The sequence below is a fragment of the Callithrix jacchus genome, chromosome 20, assembly GCF_049354715.1.
Source record: "Callithrix jacchus isolate 240 chromosome 20, calJac240_pri, whole genome shotgun sequence".
Lineage (NCBI taxonomy): Eukaryota > Metazoa > Chordata > Mammalia > Primates > Cebidae > Callithrix > Callithrix jacchus.
In genome coordinates, this window is record NC_133521.1 from 7,575,736 (window position 1) to 7,596,485 (window position 20,750).

Consider the following 20,750-nt stretch of genomic DNA (forward strand, 5'->3'; position numbering starts at 1 on the left):
ACCCTGCGGACTCTCCAGGCAGCATCACCTCCTGCTGGAAAGGACAATGAACCAGAAGCCATGGGCTTGGGTTCAAGCATTTTGTCTGCTTTCCCAAATTTCAGTATTTTGAGCCATCTTCACGCTTCCCACTGAATCTCCGTATTCTGTACTATCAACACTTTTTTGTCAACTCAGTGTTTTTCACTTAAATGAATTTAGCATCATCGTAAGTCAAAAATGTCTATAATATCACACATTAGACATGTAACCAGGAAAACATTAAATGTTCGTATACCTGATGCCTAACCATATTTTTGAAATACTGACCCGGAGCAAATCTCTCTTCCTGCCTTAGTTTCTACAACTGAAAGAGAAGAAGCTTGGACTGAATAGTTCCCTTATAGGCCTCCTCAGGCCTTAAGATTCCACAAGACTGAAGCAGCTCCAATCCCCCCATGAATCCGGAGAAAGCTGGTCAGGATCCCAGGAGCACAGGGAAGGGGATCCCAGAGCCTGCCAGACAAGGAGCCGGGGGCGCCACTGCCAAGAGAGGCCGGGCTGTATGCAGAGCCAACAGGAGAGCTCAGCCCCACTCAGGAGCTTGCAAAGACCCCCAAAGCCAATTCTAATCTCAGTCCTCATGAGAACACTCCAAGCTATAAAACTTCACAGTAGAAAATCTTCACTCATCCACCTCTTTTCGCAGCTGGGAAACCGAGGTACACAGAAGAGCTTTATGTGGGGATCCCGTGTCCTGACTGTCATGTCACCCCTGACACCCCATGAGTCTGAGCTCCCCCCGTTACCTCTCCCTGGAGGCATGAGCTCAGCTCTGCCAGCCCTGAGCTTGCAGAGCAGCCCCTTCCAGGGAGGAAAGAGAAATTCTGATGTAGACTGGAGTTTTAAAGTCCTATTAAAGTGGCTTTTATGCAATTAGATTGGAATGAATGTGCAGTGACGCCCATAGCGGGGAGCTTCAAGCCTTGTGCGGTGGGAAAATCACCGCCCATCTGAACCGTGCCCACAAGAAGGAAACGTGGCCCTCGGGAGAATAAGGGAATATTAGTCTCCGTATGTAATAGATTTTATTGACCATATGGAACTGATATAAAAATCGTGTTGCACGGGGTAGTCTGGACTGGAGGCAGGAATGTGACACGAAGAATATCATTTTCAAAACCAGGTGGGTGGCTTTCTGAGTTCCTGGGCCAGCCCCCAGGACCCCCTGCAACTCTCCCGCCAGCCCCCAGGCATTTACCTGCTGCTGTCACGGAGGAATCCCAGGCCAGCGAGAAGTCTGAGGCCTCCCCCTCTTCAACTGAAAGAGAGAACAGAGATGGGCCTGTGAGTCTGAAGACTGTACAAATAGATCAGGTGGGGTGCAGGGCAAGGAAGAAGGAACACTTTTGGGAGTCCTTGTTATAATACCGGTGACCAGGGAAGAGGGGGTAAAGACTACAAAGAGGCCTTTATTGGTTTCACAGAGATGTAAAATGATCAGAATAAAACAGGAATAGCAAGTTAAGTGCTGGGTCAGTCATGGTTTCCCTATGCCTGTGCCCCTGGCAGACATCACTAATCAACCTCAGCCCTGTCTCAAGAAACCAATAAGGTTGCTCTCAGAGACGAGCGAACTGGTGAGTCCTTGTGACCCTGCTGAGACCTGACCCACAGACGGACCTCAGGACACACTGAGGTCAACTCTCCCAATGACAACACGTTTGCGCGCTGCAACTCATGGGCTGACAACATCAGAAGTTGATAACAACTAGTGTCCCCCCACTCCAGCCGGGACCCCATAGAATCATGCTGGGCAGGAATAACGTGTCCCCACCATCCCACACCCTAGCACATGAGCCCAGGCTGGTGGAGGCCACGCACTAGGAGAATATGAGAGAAACACTACACATCATAATAACGCTCTTTTCCTGAAATTAATCCCAGTCTGGGGCATGTAATAATATTAAAGCTGGGTTATGGACTTTGTAAATGGAAATTTGTTTAAGCCAAAAATGTGCATACACAGTATTTTTCAGATTTAATGGCCTTTCTAGCTCTGCACATGTGCAGGCTGAAGCCACCAAGAACCACCCAGTTCTCTCTGCACCGTCGATGTTCTCGGGGGCACTACGTGGGTGCACACTGAGCCAGGCACTGTGCTGGGGCATTGCAGCCATCACTGGGTTTAGTCTTCCTCAGTAGATGCTCAAGAGGTGCCTGGCGTCTCACAGGTAGTGAGAGCCACGACAAATTTGGGCTCAATCCTAAGGTTGTCTGTCTCCAAGGTTGCTTTGGAAACCACTGTTGACTGGGGTACAAAGGATGCGAGGCAGAACCCTAGCAACTCAGACTGGAGGGCAGTGACTCCGACCCACCACAGGGAAGGCATGTACAACATGCAAGCAGCCACCTTGTGAGTGGAGCAAGCAGGCTGGCTTGTGGTCAGAACCCGAGTTCCAGCACCAGGCAGAGCCTAGCTTCAAATCTCAGCTTTGCCTCTTACCAGCTGTATATGACCTTGAGCAAATGATCTAACCTCTGGGTTTCTGTTTTCCCACCTCAAAAATAGAGAAAATAGTGGTACCTAAGCCATAGGGCTGCTGGTAGGATTAAATGGGATAAGCCTGTGCAGTGTTGGGCGCTGTGCCCGCACAGGGCCACTGCCCCCATAATGTCAGGACTGTCATATGCTGGAACAGTGGCCCAACCACCCAGGTGGAAGGTCGCTGCCACAGCTCAGACGGTCCTGCTCTACATGGTGCTCAATCTACCCCCCGATCATCTATCCACCCATGGTCTTCCTCCCACTCCAGAGCCTCACAGAATGGGTTCCTCTGAACCCTGAGAAACAGAACATCCGCAAGCAATTGGCCAAACAATGCTACCAAAGTGTGCTCTCTTTCCCAAGTCTGCATCCGGACAGTGGACAGGCAGGATCAAGACAATGAAATGCACAGACGATCTGAGCTGAAACCCAAGTTATTGTTTTACTTAGTTAGTTACAGCTGGGGTAGGTTTTCAAATGTGCAGCTTTGTAAATATCAATTAGACTTCATGTCAGACAAAACTGATGTTATTCACTAAAATGATTCCAACCAGACAGCCTCCAAAACACGGGTGGCTAATGCCTAAAGCCATCAGAAGCAGGCAAGGCACGGAAGGAGTTGTTGTTAACAGCGTTCAATGCCGCACCAAAAATCAGTTTCCCTTACATTTTATTTTTTAGTTATACACACAGGTAGAAATACATGGTGCTTCTATTAAGAGACTGCTGCCAGGGTGCAAGGCTACCATGCTGCCATTTTGTTAGACACCCTCAACAAGGTCTCCATGGGTCCCTAAACCATAAGAATGACGTAAAGCTATATGAGCTGATAAACGTGAGATATGTAAAATTTGAAAGAAAAAGCCCAACAAAAATATGTTCAGCAGAATCCCTTTTGTATGTATTAAAAAAACATGTCCAGGGCTGGGTGCAGTGGCTCACGCCTGTAATCTCAGCACTTTGGGAGGCCAAGGCATGCAGATCACTTGAGGTCAGGAGTTCGAGACCAGCTTGGCCAACCTGGTAAAACCCTATCTCCACTAAAAATACAAAAATTAGCCAGACATGGTGGCATGTGCCTGTAGTCTCAGCTACTCTGGAGTCTAAAGCAAGTGAATCACCTGAATCCCAAGAGGTAGAGATTGCACTGAGCTTAGACCGCACCACTGCTCTCCAGCCTGGGCACAACAGAGCAAGACTCTGTGTTAAAAAAAAAGAAAGAAAGAGAGTGGATCGGTGGTTACCTTGGGATGGGAGGAGTGAGCGGGAAGGGGTGATAGCTAAGGATACAGTTTCTTTTTTATTATTTTCTTTTTCTTTTATTGATTTAGTCATCTGCAGGTATCAGGACATGAATGCATGACCCCAGTTCTCCTCTGACCTCTGTGCACCCAGGTATCAAGACAAATAGTCCACACACCTGCACCCACTCAAGGTGGTTTAGTTAAGAAGTGTGACTGCCCAAGCCACTGAACTTGACAATGTCTCAAAGATGTCAATTCATCCCCTCAGGAAGATCTGACCTCGGCCATAATGGGAAAGAGAACAGGGAACCATCCACCATTTTGGAGCCCCGGGGGATGTCACGGCTCTGTGCTGGGTCCCAGAAGTCCAGACAGGCCTGCAGGGGTTGAGAGAGGAGGAAAGTGGCTCAGTGCTCACTGGCTGGGGAGGTCCAGATGGCAGACCTCACTACAGGGTTCCTGGCCCCTCACTGCGGGCAGCCACGTGACACACTGCAGTCCCTGGAACCACGTCCTGCGCGGCAGGGGATCTGTGGGTCACCTTACCTGACAACTTGAGCGCTAGTGTGTCTTCCTACAGCGGCAGGTACCACCCCACACACATGCTATCCTCTAGACCATATTCTGTGTTTTGAAGGTAGAAGCATATCTTCAAGGGTGAATATGGGTCAGAGGATTCAAAAAACAAAAAAAGAAGATGGGCTACAGGACTGTTTATTCAGACAGGCTCATGCTCTGTTGTGCAGGCTGGAGTGCAGTGGTGAGATCATAGCTCACTGTAATCTTGACCGCCTAGGCTCAAGTGATCCTCCCACCCAAGCCTCCTGAGTAGCTGAGTCTACAAGTGTGTGCCACCTCATCTGGCTAATTTTTGTATTTTTATATTTTTTTATAGAGAGAGTCTTGCTATGTTGCTCAAGCTGGTCTCAAACTCCTGGGCTCAAGTGATCCCCACCTCAGCCTCCCAAAGTACTGAGATTGCAGGCATGCGCCACCACGCCTGGCTTTTACACATTCTTGATGAGAAAGAGTGGATACCCAACCCCCCACCATCCCCATAAGGCCCTGTGCTACCCGACTATCAGAGTGAGAAGGTTTTTTTCTCCCCACAGCTGCAACTCTTCTGTCCAGACTGGGTCTCCAGCAATGGCCTCAGCAGGGGCAGCAGGCACAGAGGAAGGAGGGCCTGTCTGCAGCTGGAGCCAGGCGCAGGGATGGCCCAAGCCCACACTGGCAGCAGACACTCTCCAGGGGCTGGAGCAATGAGCCCCCGCCATCCCTAAAAGGGAGCTCTGCTATGGAGCCACAATGCACACTGAAGACTCGAAGCTCAGAGGAAACCTAATCAGCACAGGAGCCGATGTGGACAACACACCGAAGGGGCTACTCAGCCAGCCAGCAGCACCTTCTCCAGACGTCCCCAGCTCCATGTCTAGCTGTTTAATGTACACAATACTTGGCCCACTGAAGCCAAGAGACACACATCCCCACCCTACCCCACCTCAAGGGGAACACAGGGATGTCCACTCCTGTGGATGATGGGTGTGTCCATACTGGAGGGCGCACAGAGTATACAGGCATAGGGAAAGCACATGAAACAAGTGTGTGCACACAGAGAGGAGGCACGGGGGCAAGTGTGTACACACAGAGGAGACACGGGGCAAGTGTGTGCACACAGAGAGGAGGCACGGGGGCAAGTGTGTGCACACAGAGAGGAGACACGGGGCAAGTGTGTGCACACAGAGAGGAGGCACAGGGGCAAGTGTGTGCACACAGAGAGGAGGCACGGGGGCAAGTGTGAGCACACAGAGAGGAGACACAGGGCAAATGTGTGCACACAGAGGAGACACGGGGCAAGTGTGTGCACACAGAGGAGACACAGGGCAAGTGTGTGCACACAGGAGGCATGGGGCAAGTGTGCACACAGAGAGGAGGCACATGAAGCAAGTCTGTGTATACAGAGAAGAGGCATGGGGGCAAGTGTGCACACAGAGAGGGCACGCAGGGTGGGTGTGAATGCAAAGGGAGAGTGCACATGGCAGAGCCTGATTCCCCACAATGCTAAGGAATCCGCAGCTCCACAGCCCTTTGCAAAAACAAGCCCCTCTGTCTGGGAGGGGACCAAGCAGTGGGGTTCCGTGGCCCTACGTGTTTTGTAACCTTTCTTTCTCTTTCTCTCTCTCCCTCTCTCTCTCTCTCTCTCTCTCTCTCTCTCTCTCTCTCTCTCTCTCTCTCTCTCTCTCTCCCTCTCTCTCTCTCTCTCTCTGACAAGGTCTTTCTCTGTTATCACAGCTCACTGCAGCCACAATCTCCTGACTCAGGTGATCCTCCTGCCTCAGCCCCCCGAGCAGCAGGGGCCACAAGCATATGCCACCATGCCCAGCAGATTTTTGTATTTTTGGTAGAGACAGGGTTTCACCATGTTGCCCGTTCTGGTCTTAAAAGCCTGACCTCAAGCAACCCTCCTGCCTCGGTCTCCTAAAGTGCTGGGATTACAGGTGTGAGCCACCACACCTGGCCCACTTTCTTTCTACTCCGACCTCTCTTCCATCCATTTCCTCTCCTGACTGTCACCTTAGGAATGGCCACAGGCATTTTGCACTCTTTGCCTCAAAGGACTCCCCAGTTGTTTCAGCCGTATAGCCCCACACACAAGCTCCGTGCTGCAGCCAGGCAGTGGACTTCGGGTACTCTCTGTCCAAACACATGTGCAGGCATGCACACGCTCATGTGTGGGATGCAAAGAGGCGCTGGAGTGGCTCTGGGTCACATGGCCAGGCTGCAGCTGCCCGCTCCTGCCCCCTGATCTACCGTCTCCTGCTGGTGATTCTGAGACCTGACCCTGCAGGGCAACTCCAGGCTTAGTCCCTCCATAACCCCACCACCACTCATTATTCCCTCCACCTGTTGGTTTCCTAGGCTTTGATCTGCCTCCCTCATGAAGGCACGGACCACACCTGTCTTGTTCATTGCTGCATCCCAGTGCCTAGCTCAGTGCAAACATAGCAGCAGGTGCTCATCGTATTTTGTTGTTTTGTTTTGTTTTGTTGTTTTGTTTTGTTTTGGAGACAAGTTTTGCTCTTGTTACCCAGGCTGGAGTGCAATGGCATGATCTCAGCTCACTGCAACCTCTGCCTCCCAGATTCAAGCAATTCTCCTGCCTCAGCCACCCTAGTAGCTGAGATTACAGGTGCCCACCACCACACCTGGCTAAGTTTTGTATTTGTAGTAGAGACGGGGTTTCACCATGTTGTCCAGGCTGGACTTGGACTCCTGACCTCAGGTGATCCACCCGCCTCAGCCTCCCAAAGTCCTAGGATTACAGGCATCCGCCACTGCACCTGGCCCAAATTTTTTAATCAATAAGCACACAGGATGTGGGGTGACATCCGAGAGGGCCTGCAGCAGGGCTGGGCTTTGTTCAGAACCAGGCAGTGGGCCAGGCAGCCATAGACACACCTGTCCCCTCTATGCCACCACTGTCCCCACCCCATTACACTCAAGTCACACTCACTCTGGGAGCAGGAGGTTACCTGTGCCAATCGAGCTTTCTCGTGGAGCTCACACGTGCCCCGACCTTGAGCATAAAAACCACTCCTGCCTGGGGTCAGACAGGCACTGAGCAAAAAACCGGCCACAGAATCTAGTTACAGAGTGGATGGAGCAGGGAGTGATACCTGGCAAGCAATGGCAATCGTCATCGCTGCCTCAGAGATGGGATCCTTCCCAGGGCTGAGTGTGACCACAACAATCAGGTGGCCCTGGGAGGGCCCAGGGCCCTGCTTCACAGCACCCCCTACCACCCCCGCTACCCACCAGGAGCTCCTGCTAAGAGGCTTCACCCAACAGGGCCTCAGAGGCCCAGCCACGGCAGGGATGGAGGGGGCCGCACGGAGAGGTAGGAACAGGCTCCATCTCAAGACTCCCAGCTGTCCCGGGATAATTCCCCCAAGCTGTGGAGCCTGGTAGGCGACATCCAGCAGCCCTTGGACAAGGACTACTGCAGGAAGCCCTTCAAAGGAGCACCCAAACACATCCTGTTAAGAGCCCAAAGAGGCCAGAGGGCCCTTAGAGGGCAACTGCTTGGTGGCAGCAGGTCAAGGACCAGCTCTACTATTAACATGGTTCCTGGAGTGCATTAAGAAGGATTCTGGGACCCCGCCAGGGCTTCTGGCAGATGAGAACTCCACGTCGACTCTCCGCTCTGAGGTCAGAAGTTGTAGGTGGCTGATTGATGCATGGGAGTATAGAGTCCCCTCAAATACTGTTGCCCCAACTCTAGCAGGTGCATAGGTAGCTGCAACTCTCCTGCTCTGCGAAGAAGGAAAGGTGAGAGCCAGGCATGGGGTCTGGAAACACAGCCCAGAACACAGCAGTGGAGCCCAGACAGGGCTGGGGCCCTGCTCAGGAGTTTGTCAAAGTCAGGCAAGATGTGTTGTCAGAGAAGGTGCAGGTCAAAGGCAGGAAAGCTCGGGGGACACATTCTGAGGCAGACAATGGCAGGAGGTGAATGAGAGACAAACGGAGGCTAGTGCTGCTCCAAGGGTCTGAGGAGGCCTCCAAGAGCACCAGGGCAGAACCCAGAATGCTCCCTTCTGAACTCCAAAATCCACAGGAGGGCCCCTGGCTTAGCCTGGCTTCAAGGCTGGAGGAAGGCTCTGGGTGTGAACTGCTCCACACAGGCACAGAAGGACACTGTTCTGGGGAAAGGATCCATAGATTTCATCAGAAGATCTAAAACCACCCCTGCCCCCAAAACAGCTTTAAGCACCCACAGTCCAATGGCTCTCATTTGCAGAGTTTTCTCAGCTGCTTTCCCCAAGGCCTTGGGAAACTTCCCTATGCTTTGCTGGCCCCTGGAACGATCCCACCCTTACAGCATCCCATGCCTCCCCAGAGACATCCCTGTCCCAGCAGGGGTGGTGGCTGGGAAAGGACCACCTGACTGGCTCTCCTTAGCTCACCCTTAGGGAAATCCTCTCACACATTGCAGGCCAAGGGCACAGCAGGTAAAGGAGGCACCGAGAGCCCTGAGTCTCATGGTCAAGCATGAAACAGAGCGTCACTGCTCCTGACTTACTACTGAGCAACCTCCAGGAATGGAAACGCATGGACCAGGCAGGGGGGTCCAGCAGGTAGAGCGCTATAGGCCAAGCACTGCCCAAAAGGCCAAGCAAAGGTGGTGAGAAAGAGCTGAAATGTGACCCACACTCTGTCTACAAGCTCTGTGTCCTGCTGCAGGGCTATGAATGCCTAGAGAAAGGGGTGCCCATTCCTTTGCACATATGCATGGCCAATCATTTCTCTACAGCCCACGATCATCTCTGGCATCACACTCCTAGGTCAAACAACCAGGGGCGGACAAACCCAACCAGGAAGCCCGCATCTTCCAGGCTTCTTTCAGGTGGGATGTATCCGGGCAGCGGGTGGGGTGGGGTGAGTGCATGGAAAAGCGAAGTCTCCTTGCAGCTAAAGCGGAAACCTGAAATCACCCAACACCCCCACCGACAGGCCGAGAAGCCACATATGACAGAGTCACATCACAGTCACCTTTGTTTAACTCCGGTGATTCCACCTGAATCACTTGCCGAAAAGAGAACAAGCCGTCTAAACAGCACAACTGAGACCACCTGCCATTATGCCCTGCAGGGAGGATGAAAGGGCCCGGACCCTCTGGGTCTGTCTCACGGGTCTCTCTGTCCACACCCCACCCCCCAACAGGTGGGCACCTCCAAAAGGAGGTTGGGTCTAGTATTCAAAGAAACCTATTTTTTAGGCCAGGCACACTCACTCACTCGCACCTGTAATACCAGCACTTTGGGAGGCCAAGGCAGGAGGATTGCTTGAGTCAAGGAGTTTCCAGACCAGCCTCAGCAAAATAGCAAGATCCCATCTCCATAAAAAATTCAAAAATTAACCGGAAATGATGGTACACTCCTGTAGCCTCGGCTACTTGGGAGGCTGAGGTGGGAGGATCATTTGAGCCTAGGAGTTCGAGGCTGCAGTGAGCTATGATCACATCACTGCACCCCGGTCTGGGTGACAGAGCAAGACCCTGTCTCTTAAAAGAAGAAAGAAGGCCTGGCGCAGTGGCTCACACCTCTAATCCCCATACTTATGGAAGCAGAGGTCAAGTCCTGGCTTGAGCTCAGGAGTTTGAGAACCAACCTGGCCAACACAGCAAAACCCCATCTGTACTAGAAATACAAATATTAGCCTGGTGTGATGATGGACACCTATAATCCCAGCTACTCAGGAGGCTGAGGTACAAGAATTGCTTGAACCCGGAAGGCAGAGGTGCAGTAAGCTGAGATACTGCACTCCAACCTGGGCAACAGAGCAAGACTGTCTCAAAAACAAAAAAGAAACCTGTTTTTAACCAACATGACTCCTAACCAGAAATCTTCTACCCAATCTAGTACTTTTAAAAAATAAATACATACAATTTCTTTTAAAAAATTTAAAGCAGAATATTCCAATGCGGAAACAAAAGTCGTTGCTAAGACTCACTGAGAGAAGGTCAGTGGGTCCCCACGTCGGCACTTTGCAGGCCATTTTGGCAATGCTTGACTTTCTCCTTAAACACTGACCTCTGGAAGCTGCCATGCCACTGGGGGAGACTCCCTGTAAACTGATCCCTGGAGAATCACAGGCAGAGGAGCCAGAAGCCTAACGCTTGCTTCGCCACTGTTCCCCTTCCTCTCCTTGCCTTGCTATATGTAAAGTAGAGAGACCAGAAAGACACCAGGGAGTAATCCAAGAATCCCAAAAAGGAAGTTTATCTGTCCTTACAGGAAAAGTGACCCTTGCAGAAGTCACGCAACAGAGCTCCTCTGGCCACAGCAGTCAGGTGGAGGAGGGAGCCTGGAAAGAAGCTATAAAATATAGAGTTGTGGGGAGTGGACCCTGGAATAGGCTGCTGTCCCCCCGGTACATCACTTACAGGCCATCAGATCTCAGGCAAGAGACTTGAATCCACCCTGATCTTCAGTCTCTGTAAAACGGGGATAACCAGAGAACCAATCACGCAGGAGGATGGAGAGGATGAAATGAGATGATACCCCAAAGCACTTAGCTGCAGGGAAACATGCAATCAATGTGAGCTCATGTTACTAGGATAATTCAAGCTCCCCTTCTCCCGCTAGGTTCCTGGCTGGCTGCTGAGGTTTTGCTCTGCCTGCAAAGACAGGAGAGCTGGGTTTTGAGCAGTGAGATCAAGTTTCCCACTGAGATTCAGCCCATCCCTCCCCACCCACAGGAATGCCCGGCTAGAGCCATGGATGCCTTAGCATCGCTGCCTTCCTGTCCCCACTATAGTGCAGGATAGTGTCCCTAAATATGGAACTGCCTGGAGGTGACAGCCAAGGGGCTCAGCTTTTGTGGCAGCTCATCTCCCTCTCACCCTCCTGTTCCACATCATCACCCTGAAAGAGAAAGGCTAGAGCAGACATTAACCCCAGTAGAATCCATATCTTGGGCAATTCTGCACAAATTTGAATCCTCTTCTTATCTTTCCCTAATAAAAACATGATGATGATGATGATGATGGTGTGTAAAATAGGACAATGAATATGAAACACTTGAAGTTTTCTTTATTTTATTTTATTTTTTAAGACAGTGTCTCACTGTACCATTCAGGCTGGAGTGCAATGGTGACATCTTGGCTCACTGCAGCCTCAAACTCTTGGCTCAAGGGATCCTCCTGCCTCAACCTCCTGTGTAGCTAGGACCACAAGCATGCATCATTATGCCTGGCTAATTGTTAGCTTTTTCTGGCCAACATAGTGGCTCACACCTGTAATCCCAGCACTTTGGGAAACAGATCACTTGAGCCCAAGAGTTCAATACCAGTCTGGCCAACACGGCAAAAGACCATCTCTACAAAAATATAAAAATTAGCTGGGCATGTTGATGCACACTTATAATCCCAGCTACTCGAAAGGCTGAGACATGAGATGCACTTGACCCAGGGAGGCAAAGGTTGCCTCGAGCAGAGGTCGTGCCACTGCACTCCAGCCTGGGTGACAGAACAAGACTCTGTCTCAACAAAAAAAATGTTATTTTTCTGTATAGATGGAGGTCTCGCTATGTTGCCCAGGCTGGTCTCAAACTCCTGGCTGCACATCATTCTCCCTCCTTGGGAGTTTTCTCTGAGCACTACGATGAGGGTTTTTTCACCAGACCCAGGACAGCACACAGGTGGAACACCTGCCCCAGCTCTCCTATCCTGCACCTGCCATAGATATTGCCAATTGGTCAGGGTTCTTTCTCTCATTCAACACAGATGCAACTTCAAAAGGCCCAACAGCAAGGGTTATAATCTATTGGGCTTCTCTGTTCTGATCCATAGAACTTCCCTGCAAGCACCTGGCCAACACACACACACATACACACACACTCACACGCACACATACACACACTCACACACATACACTCACTCACACACATACACTCACACTCACACACACATACACACAAATATACACACATACACACACTCACACACATACACACTCACACACACACACATACTGCACACATGCTTGAGGATCTGCCCAAAGGGAACAGGAAAGGCCAACCTTCACTGAGCCCAAGTGGTACCTGGCACGGTGCTGGGCATCCCACCTACTCCCCTTTCATCCTCCCAGGCCTCCTCAGAGGGAGCCCTTAAAATCCTTACTTTTCTGGTGAGGGAGTCACAGCGTTTGTCCAGCGCCAGCCACAGACTCCCAGGCCAGGGCGGATGCTTCCAAGTATGGCTTCAGCTCAAAGGCAAAAGAGGGAAAAGAAGGAAGAAGGGGAGCCGTGAACACCCAGCCACTCACCCCTCGTTCCACCCTGTTTCAGCCCAGCCATGGGGCAGGAAAAGAAAAGGAAATTGAATATCACAAAGCCACCTGATGTGGCAAGGTTAGTGGGAAACAGAATCGGGAACTGAGAAGTGAAGACAACATCACAGAGGCAGGAACCCGAGTGAATTAAAACGACGTCTTTTTTACTCTATTGGAAGAGTCCCTCGCAGCTCTGTCAGAAGAGGAGCCAAGCCTGGGTATGTTGGCAGCCCCTGCCACAGCCTGCCCCTCTGTGCCGGTCCCACGTGGGTGAGGAGACAGACATCAACCTGGCCCAGGTCCCTCACGTCCCTCCCCACCACCCTGCACCTCAACTGTCTGGCGCTGGAGGCTTTTAGAGATGCTTCCTCAGCTCCTGCCTGAAAGTCAGGGCATTACTAACCCATTTCACAGAAGGAAGCACAGAGTCCCAAATAAGAGAAATAGCTCAGCGAGGGGGCCCAGACGAGGCTGCAAAAGCAGACCTGGTCAGTATTTAACAGGGGGTTCTCCAGGAGAACAAGAGACTCCGGTTTGTAGGGTTTGCCGCTTTCTGCAGTGTAAATGCCGCCACCGCAGCCAACACCAAGCTACCAACCAGGACACTGCTCAGTGGCAGAAACGTGCACAATCAGCACACCATGGGACAAAGGCACAGTGTCACAGGAGGAGGAGGAGGGACAGAAGGGGCTTTGGCGGCAGAGGCGGGAGCTGGAGTCAGCCTAGGACACTGCAGGGATGCCAGTTCTCCTGCCCAGGCTTTGCACCCATGTTCCAAATACATCAGAAACACCGAATTCACTCCAAGTGGATGGTTGCTTATTGTTTTCTAGAATAAACATATTTTTCTTTCCGTAGAAGTTTCTGACATGAGTAACCCATGGACAACATAGAACACTAGGGAATACATGTGAGTTAAGAAAGTCAAAGCGCAATTTTCCCATGTGTAAATACACTGTTACAACTTTAAAAACAGGTAATGCTCTGGACTCTGCTTTTCTAACTCAGCAGTAGCCACTGAATATCCTTTCACATAAAAAACGGAGACCACGGCCCAGCTTGGTGGCTCACACTTGCAATTCCAAGGCTTTAGGAAGCCAAGATGGGAGAATCACTTGAGGCCAAGAGTTCAAGACCAGCCTAGGAAACATAGCGAGATTCCATCTCTACAGAAAAATAAAAAAATTTAGCTGGGCACGGTGGCACACATGTGTAGTCACAGCTATTCAGGAGGCTGAGGCAGGAGGACCACTTGAGCCCAATGATGGCACCACTGCACTCTAGCCTGAGTGACACAGCGAGACTCTGTCTCAAAAAAAAAATTAAAAATTAAAAAAATGACAGAGACCAACACTATTATCAATGAAGGTCTGAGTCCCATCACAGAAGGCTCTAAATAAGCAACGCCCTGTTGCTGAACAGCCAGGCTATTTCCAGCTATCTCCTGCTGTAGGATAATCCACTTTGCAACACGCATATGGCCACAAACCTGTTCAATAATTTTCCTTAGGATTAGTTCAGAAGCTTGATTGCTAGGACAAAGAGTGTGCACATTTTTAGGCTTTGTGGATACAACACAAGGAGGCATTTGGCCATTTTTGCCTTTAATAAGCACTGAGCACCTCTAGGCTGCCTAGAACTCTGCGCTACGTGGCATGAGAGGGATGAGAAAAGGACGTTTGGTTTTCACCTTCAACCACTAGACAGTGAATCCACAATGACAAGTGTTACCCATCACTGTGCCCCTCAAGGGCTGGCACATAGAAGCTGAGTGAGTGAACGAATCTATAAATGAATGAACAAACTACAGTTCGCTGGAGGATGCTAAATCCATCCCAAACTCAGAACAAGACAGAACCAAGTAGAAATGGTGAGGACCTGGACTGCAGACATAAGGAAGGGGCAGGGAGCTAGGAAAGGGGAAAGCAGGCCCTGCACAGGCAGGATACCCGCCGCCTACAGCCCACGGCCAAGAACTCAAGGTGAGGCCTCTGTCTCCACAGCCACAGCCCCAGAGCAGGCTCAGGGATCGGGGACCAGCCCAGAGCTAGGATGAGTGTTTGTTTTTGTTTTGAGACTGAGTCTCTGTCTGTTGCCCAGGCTGGAATGCAGTGGCTAGATCTCGACTCACTGCAACCTCCACCTCCCACGTTCAAGCAATTCTCCTGCCTCAGCCTCCCGAGTAGCTGAGATGACAGGTGCCCACCACCACGCCTGGCTAATTTTATGTTTTTAGTAGAGATGAGGTTTCACCATGTTGGCCAGGCTAGTCTCAAACTCCTGACCTCAGATGATCTGCCCACCTCAGCCTCCCAAAGTACTAGGATTACAGACGTGAGCCACGGTGCCCAGCTTTCAGATGAGTTTCTACTAAAATCAGAGTTAAAATTCTGATTTTTTTACACTAATATGCAAATCTCATTTTTAGGAAAAATAGTTGTGTACAAAATATTAAAAATCCATGGGTCTCTTTTTTAATGTAAACAAGTCTTCCTGCTCAAAGATAAAGTTTAGAAAAAAATCTAATCAAATTGAATTTAACTAAGTAATCAGTTCTAGGGGAAATCTAGGTAGGCTCATCCCACCCAGCCTAGCATCACCGGGGATTCAGCCTATGAGGTGACCTGGACACAGGCCCAGGGCTTCCAGCCTCTCATCCAAGTCCCCAGAGTCAGCCTGACCATTGGCTACAAGGCCACCTACTCTCCTGGTCAGAAATACCACCCAGAGCTCAAGATCACCTCCAAAGAGCCTTCTCCACTCATGGCCTGAAGTTAGTGCTCATCTGCAGCAGGGTGTAACTGAAGCAGGATGCCTTAGGATCAAATCCCAACCTGCCACCTTTTGCTGTGTGACTTGGGCAAATCAGGTAACCTGCCTGTGCACATCAACCCTGCCAGATAGCTCTGAAGATCAAACAGGACGGTGTGTATAGTGTGCATGGTTCAGGGCCCCATACCCAGTGCCTGGCAAGTGGAAATCTGATCCCACAGTTTGTTGTTATTGTTGTTTGAGACAGAGTTTCACTCTGTCGCCCAGGCTGGAGTGTAGTGGTGCGATCTTTGCTCACTGCAATCTCCGCCTCCCAGGTTCAAGCCATTCTCCAGCCTCAGCCTCCCAAGTAGCTGGTACTACAGGTGCCTACCACTGTGCCCAGCTAATTTTTCTATTTTTAGTAGAGACAGGGTTTCACCATGCTGGCCAGGATGGTCTCTAATTCCTGACCTCAGGTGATCCACCTGCCTCGGCCTCCCCAGATCCCACAGCATTATATGCCATCAAAGATGCCAGTGACAACCATCACATTATAGTGAGAACACACTGAGCCACCTCTTCACACATTACCAGATTCACGCTGATCCTCCCAATGGCCCTACTAAGGTAGGTATTGATCTTACAGATAGAAAAACCGGGGCCTAAATTAATTTTTTAAAGTAAACTAAATTACAGAAGCAGAGAAAGATAGAACCCGGATTTGAAGCCGGGTCTATAAGGCTGCAAAGTTCAGCGCCCCAAAGTTCACCACGCCATCCTGCCTCCCTCGGCCCCTTCGAAACAAACAGTAATTGACTGGCTGAGCTTCCCAGTACCTTCCCAAAATAAGGCAAAGCTTGCCAGGCAGGTAGGGGCTAAAATGACTCCTCTTTTCTGAACCCTGCAAAGATCAGTCTGTACAGGTCAGTACTGGGTGTATAGCCCATATGGATCATAAACTCCACCTCTTGCTCGCTGTGCAACCCTGGGCAATGGACTCTTCGAGTCTTTATTTCCACATCTATTAAATGGGATTTAAAATTTTCCCGTTTATTTTAAAGACAAAGTGAAATAACACAAGTAAAGATCTCAGTTTAGTGCCTGGTGTCCAGTGAGCAACACAAAATAGGATGATTGTTTCGGTGCCCCCAGCCAATCCACCCAGGGTTGCAGTATGTGCTGATAATTCGGTTTCTGGGGAACAACCTGCCTGGGCCTTAACAGGGAGGGCAGGCCGGGCTGCCCTGCTGTTTAATCCCATCTCTCCCTGAGGTTAATCTCCTCGTTCATACGTGTATTTCATTTCATACAGTCATCGCTGCATGGTCTCGTTAACCAGAAACACACAGCATATAAACATGGATTTACGATGGGGTCTGGCTCCGAATCCTGTTTTGGGGGCAACGCTGGGCTCTCGCCCACCAGCTGGCCAACTCTGATGGAAGGTGGAGCAGCGGAGGGCACCCCAGTCCCCCAAGGAAGGGCCACACAACAACTGCCAGATGAAAGGGGTACATCAGCCTGAGAGCCCGGCCTCACTCAAGGTAGAGAGGACTCACGTCTGCCCAGATCTGTTTGCTGTTTCGGGTGGAAAGGAAGAAGGAGTAAGATCAGCACCCCACTCTCCTTCCTTCTTTCCACTTTTGTTTGAAGAAAAGCACTATAAGTAGAAACTAGTATTTTTTTTTACAAGCCCTTAAGAGCTTGTCCTCTGTGATAACATACTATAAATAAATGTCAGTTCCTTGTTATACATGTGGTTTATTTTAAACACAAGCAGAGGAAACTGAGTCTGTTATTGAAAACTGATTTGCATATGTATGGCGTGTGTGTGTGTGTGTGTGTGTGTTTCCATCTAGTTCTGAACACACAAATCAGCCATCCATCTCTCTTTTTACACATTGCTCTTCTCCCTCATACTTTTTTTGTGATTAAAAAAAAATGCACAGCAGACCAAACACAGTGGCTCATACGTATAATCCCAGCACTTTGGGAGGCCAAGGCAGGCAGATCATAAGATCAAGAGTTCAAGACCAGCATGGCCAACATGGTGAAACCCCTTCTCTACTAAAAATACAAAAATTAGCTGGGTATGGTGGCGTGCATCTGTAATCCCAGCTACTCAGGAGGCTGAGGCAGGAGAATCACTTGAACCAGGGAGGTGGAGGTTGCAGAGAGCAGAGATTGCACCATTGCACTCCAGCCTGAGTGACAGAGCAAGACTCTGTCTAAAAAAAAAAAAAAATTGCACAGTATAAAAATGTATCATTTTAGCCATTTTAAACACACACTACAGTAGTACTAACTCCACACACATTTGGTCTTCCTTCCCCTTCTTCATATTAAGCCCAAGCCTTCCATAGGAATGAACTCTAATGCCCGGTTCCAAACACTTTTTCATCCCACACAGACATCCCGGAGTAGGGGCAAGCACAATACTTCACGGCTTAAGGAGTTAGTATTTTTAATGTCTGATTTGGGAGGGGGACATTTCACTGGCACAGATGTGGGCCTGGCTTAGTCCCCCTGTCCATCCACTGTGGGGAGCTCGCACGTGGAGAAAGCCTTCAGGGGTCCCCAGGCAGCTCCACCTGGCAGCTGGTGCCACCAAGGCAGGCCTTCCCTAACCCAAACCTGCCTGCCATCCCAAGACAACCCCCGAACCTTCACTAAGCATGCCGACCATCCTGGGGGCCGTGGCTCCGTACAGGCACAGGCTCCAGAGCAGCGACTCGGCCTCTCCACCATCCCTGCCCCGGGGCTGCCAGGGACCTCCCCAGACCACTCCTGCCTGGACCACACATCTCCAGCACTCAGAGTCACACGACATTTTCCTTCCCATCAACTCCCTGCTTTTTCTTACATTCCTTTTCTTCTAGCTTCACCCTAAGCAGTATTATTCATGAAATCACACATTTGGTGTACTAGTAACAATTTTTCTTTCTGTTTTTTCTTTCATAGGGACAAAATCTTGCTCTGTCACCAAGGCCAGAGTGCAGTGGCTCCATCATAGCTAAGTGCAGGCTCAACCTCCTGGGCTCAAGCCATCCTCCCGCCTCAGCCTCCTGAGTAGCTAGGACTACAGGTGTGCACCACCACACCTAGTTAACTTTTATATATTTTTTTTTTGTAGAGACAGGGTTTAACCATGGTGCCCAAGCTGTTCCTCAACTCCTGGCCTCAAGCAACCCTCCTGTCTTGGCCTCTGGAAGCTCTGGGCTTATAGGCGTGAGCCATCATGCCCTGCTCCAATTTTCTAATAGACATTAAAATAAACACAGAAAGTAGCATATTCCTAATAGACAAAGGAGTAAATATATATGTAAATATGAAGAAAAGGAAGCATTCACCTATCAACCACCTGAATCCCACAAACCTCCAGTGCAATGTCCCTTCTGGGGACAGTGGGCATAGGAAGTGCTGGGCATCTCTGATAAAGAAATGAATGGGAGGGAGGGCCTACCCTCTTCACTTCCTCCCAACAAAAAGGGCATGTCAATTGTCCTAAATGGATCTCTGGGAATCTACCCAGCCCACTGGAGTTCAGCAAGGGCTGAGTGTCGCATGCTATGGGCAGTGCTGGGCAGGGACGGTGGGAGGAGTGTGGAACATTGCCAGCTACATACTCTGGCAAGCAGTGAAGTGCTCCCTCAGCCAGTGGCTAGTCCACCCACCAGGGCCATTAACAGAGGGGTAGAAGGGGTGGAAATCATGACAGTGCGACTGTTTCCCAAGTGCGCCTGACCGCCTGCCCCAGGGCCGAGGTACTCAAGCTGTGCATCCCCTTTGCCCACCCGGCAGGGCCAGGAGACCCACCAGGCCGCGGCAAGGCTCAGGGGAAGCCAAGCCAGAAGGCACAGCCTCAGAAAAGGTTCAGCCATGGGAAGAGATACCACTGAGGGCCAGAGCCCCTGGTAGGAGTCACGTCCCTGAGCCAGGGGGCACACTGAGTCCTTCCTGCCCAACCACATCTGTCTCATCCCACAGCCCTGCACGGCCCCACACTTGCCAGATGTGGCCGCCCATGGGGACCAAGTTCATTTTCCTCGAGTCCTGTGATAATACTTGGCTGTGTTTATTTAACTTTCTGCTGTGGATGGTGGAGAGATGGGCCAGGAAAATCAGTTTGGCTCCTTTCAATCAAAACATAGCAGCCCACACATCATGCGAGGACACCCACACAGAGAAGCTCCCCCACACCATCCAAAGAAGCACATCTGGTCCATGGCTGGCAGGGGCTGGCCCTGGGGGCCCTTGGAAAAGCTGCCTAGTGCAAAGTGGTGCAGGCTGCATAGGTCCCATGCTCTGTGTGTCACCCACAGTGCCATGCCCCAGCAGACAGCAGCAGGTTCAATCTCCCCACCCAGGTAGAGAAGCCTCAGAGAAGCCTGGTATTCCACTAGGCACAAGCCGGTGCAGCCTGTGTGCAGTGGAACCAAAATTCACACCCAGGTCCTGCTGGCCCCAAAACCCCTAAGAAGTCGAGAGGGGGATTTTGGGGAAATGGAGCATCCAAGAGAAGAGCCCCAGAGGCTTCGCTCTGTACCTGCAAGCACAGATATGGCTGCCTCCTCCTCCCCTAGCGGACCACATGCGGCACCCAGAGGGGAGAGGTGGGGACTAGCACAGCTGGAAAAGGCATCCCCCTTCTGATGGCCTCCAAAGTGCCTCCAAGCCCTGAGGCATCTAAAGCCTGATCCTGAGACTGGAGACAAAGATACCAGGGGTCTGGGGCTGGAGACTCCACCCAGGAGCTCTCAGCAGGACACCAGAGGAAGCCTTCGGAACCACATGAGCATGAGAGCTCACCCAGCAGTCAGGACCCAGACCCCGAGCCTGAGCTCACTTGTCTTCTCCTCCCACCCCCAGCTCCTTCCCTGGAGGACGGGGCACCCATGTGTCAAAGCTCTGCCCATGCCACACTCCTGCTAACAGCACCCCTTCCCCGCTCCTCTGCCTGGGGATATGCACATGGAAGGCTTGGTCCATCCTTGGGAAGAGACACACAGGGAGAGGCCCCCAGAGGTCCAGGGTGGTCTAGGGTTGGGGGAGGCTGAGGGAGTCCTGACATCTGGAGATCATCTAGAGAAGAAAGAACGAGAGCGTCCCCAGGCTCACAGACTCCTCCCCGCAAGGCAGAGAGCCAGAGAGAAGCCTCTGCCAGCCCCTCTGCCCCCCACCCCGCATACACCCTTCCTACCTTTGATGCTCCCTTCCAGGCAAACTCGCTCCTGTCTCAGCACCTCCGCCACCACTGCTCTCATTACCCAAAACACCCTGCTCCATGTGGGAGGCCCCCACCCAACTAAGAGGCCTTCCCAGATCCCTGGATAAACAGATGCCTCCTCCTCTGGTTCCCATGATCCTCTCTGAGGGCCTGGCTCAGCTGAGACC

At 51.0% G+C, this 20,750-nt stretch overlaps 1 protein-coding gene across 8 annotated transcripts in view; it reads right to left on the reverse strand.

The window, feature by feature from the left end:
- The window catches only part of ZNF423 (zinc finger protein 423), a 367,433-nt gene that overhangs the window by 298,293 nt on the left and 48,390 nt on the right, over window positions 1–20,750 (reverse strand). For 6 of the 8 annotated variants that reach the window (XM_054248613.2, XM_035282138.3, XM_035282132.3 and 3 more), the window contains exon 2: window positions 1,241–1,300. The exons of 1 other annotated variant lie outside the window; for it this stretch is intronic. Coding sequence is in view for 3 of the 7 variants with exons in the window: in XM_035282132.3 (XP_035138023.1) it covers window positions 1,241–1,300 (60 nt within the window). In the remaining 4 variants the exon portion in view is untranslated. Of the gene's footprint in view, window positions 1–1,240; window positions 1,301–20,556; window positions 20,664–20,750 lie in introns of those variants that run through there. One more of the 8 variants, XM_054248611.2, reaches the window with a different exon arrangement.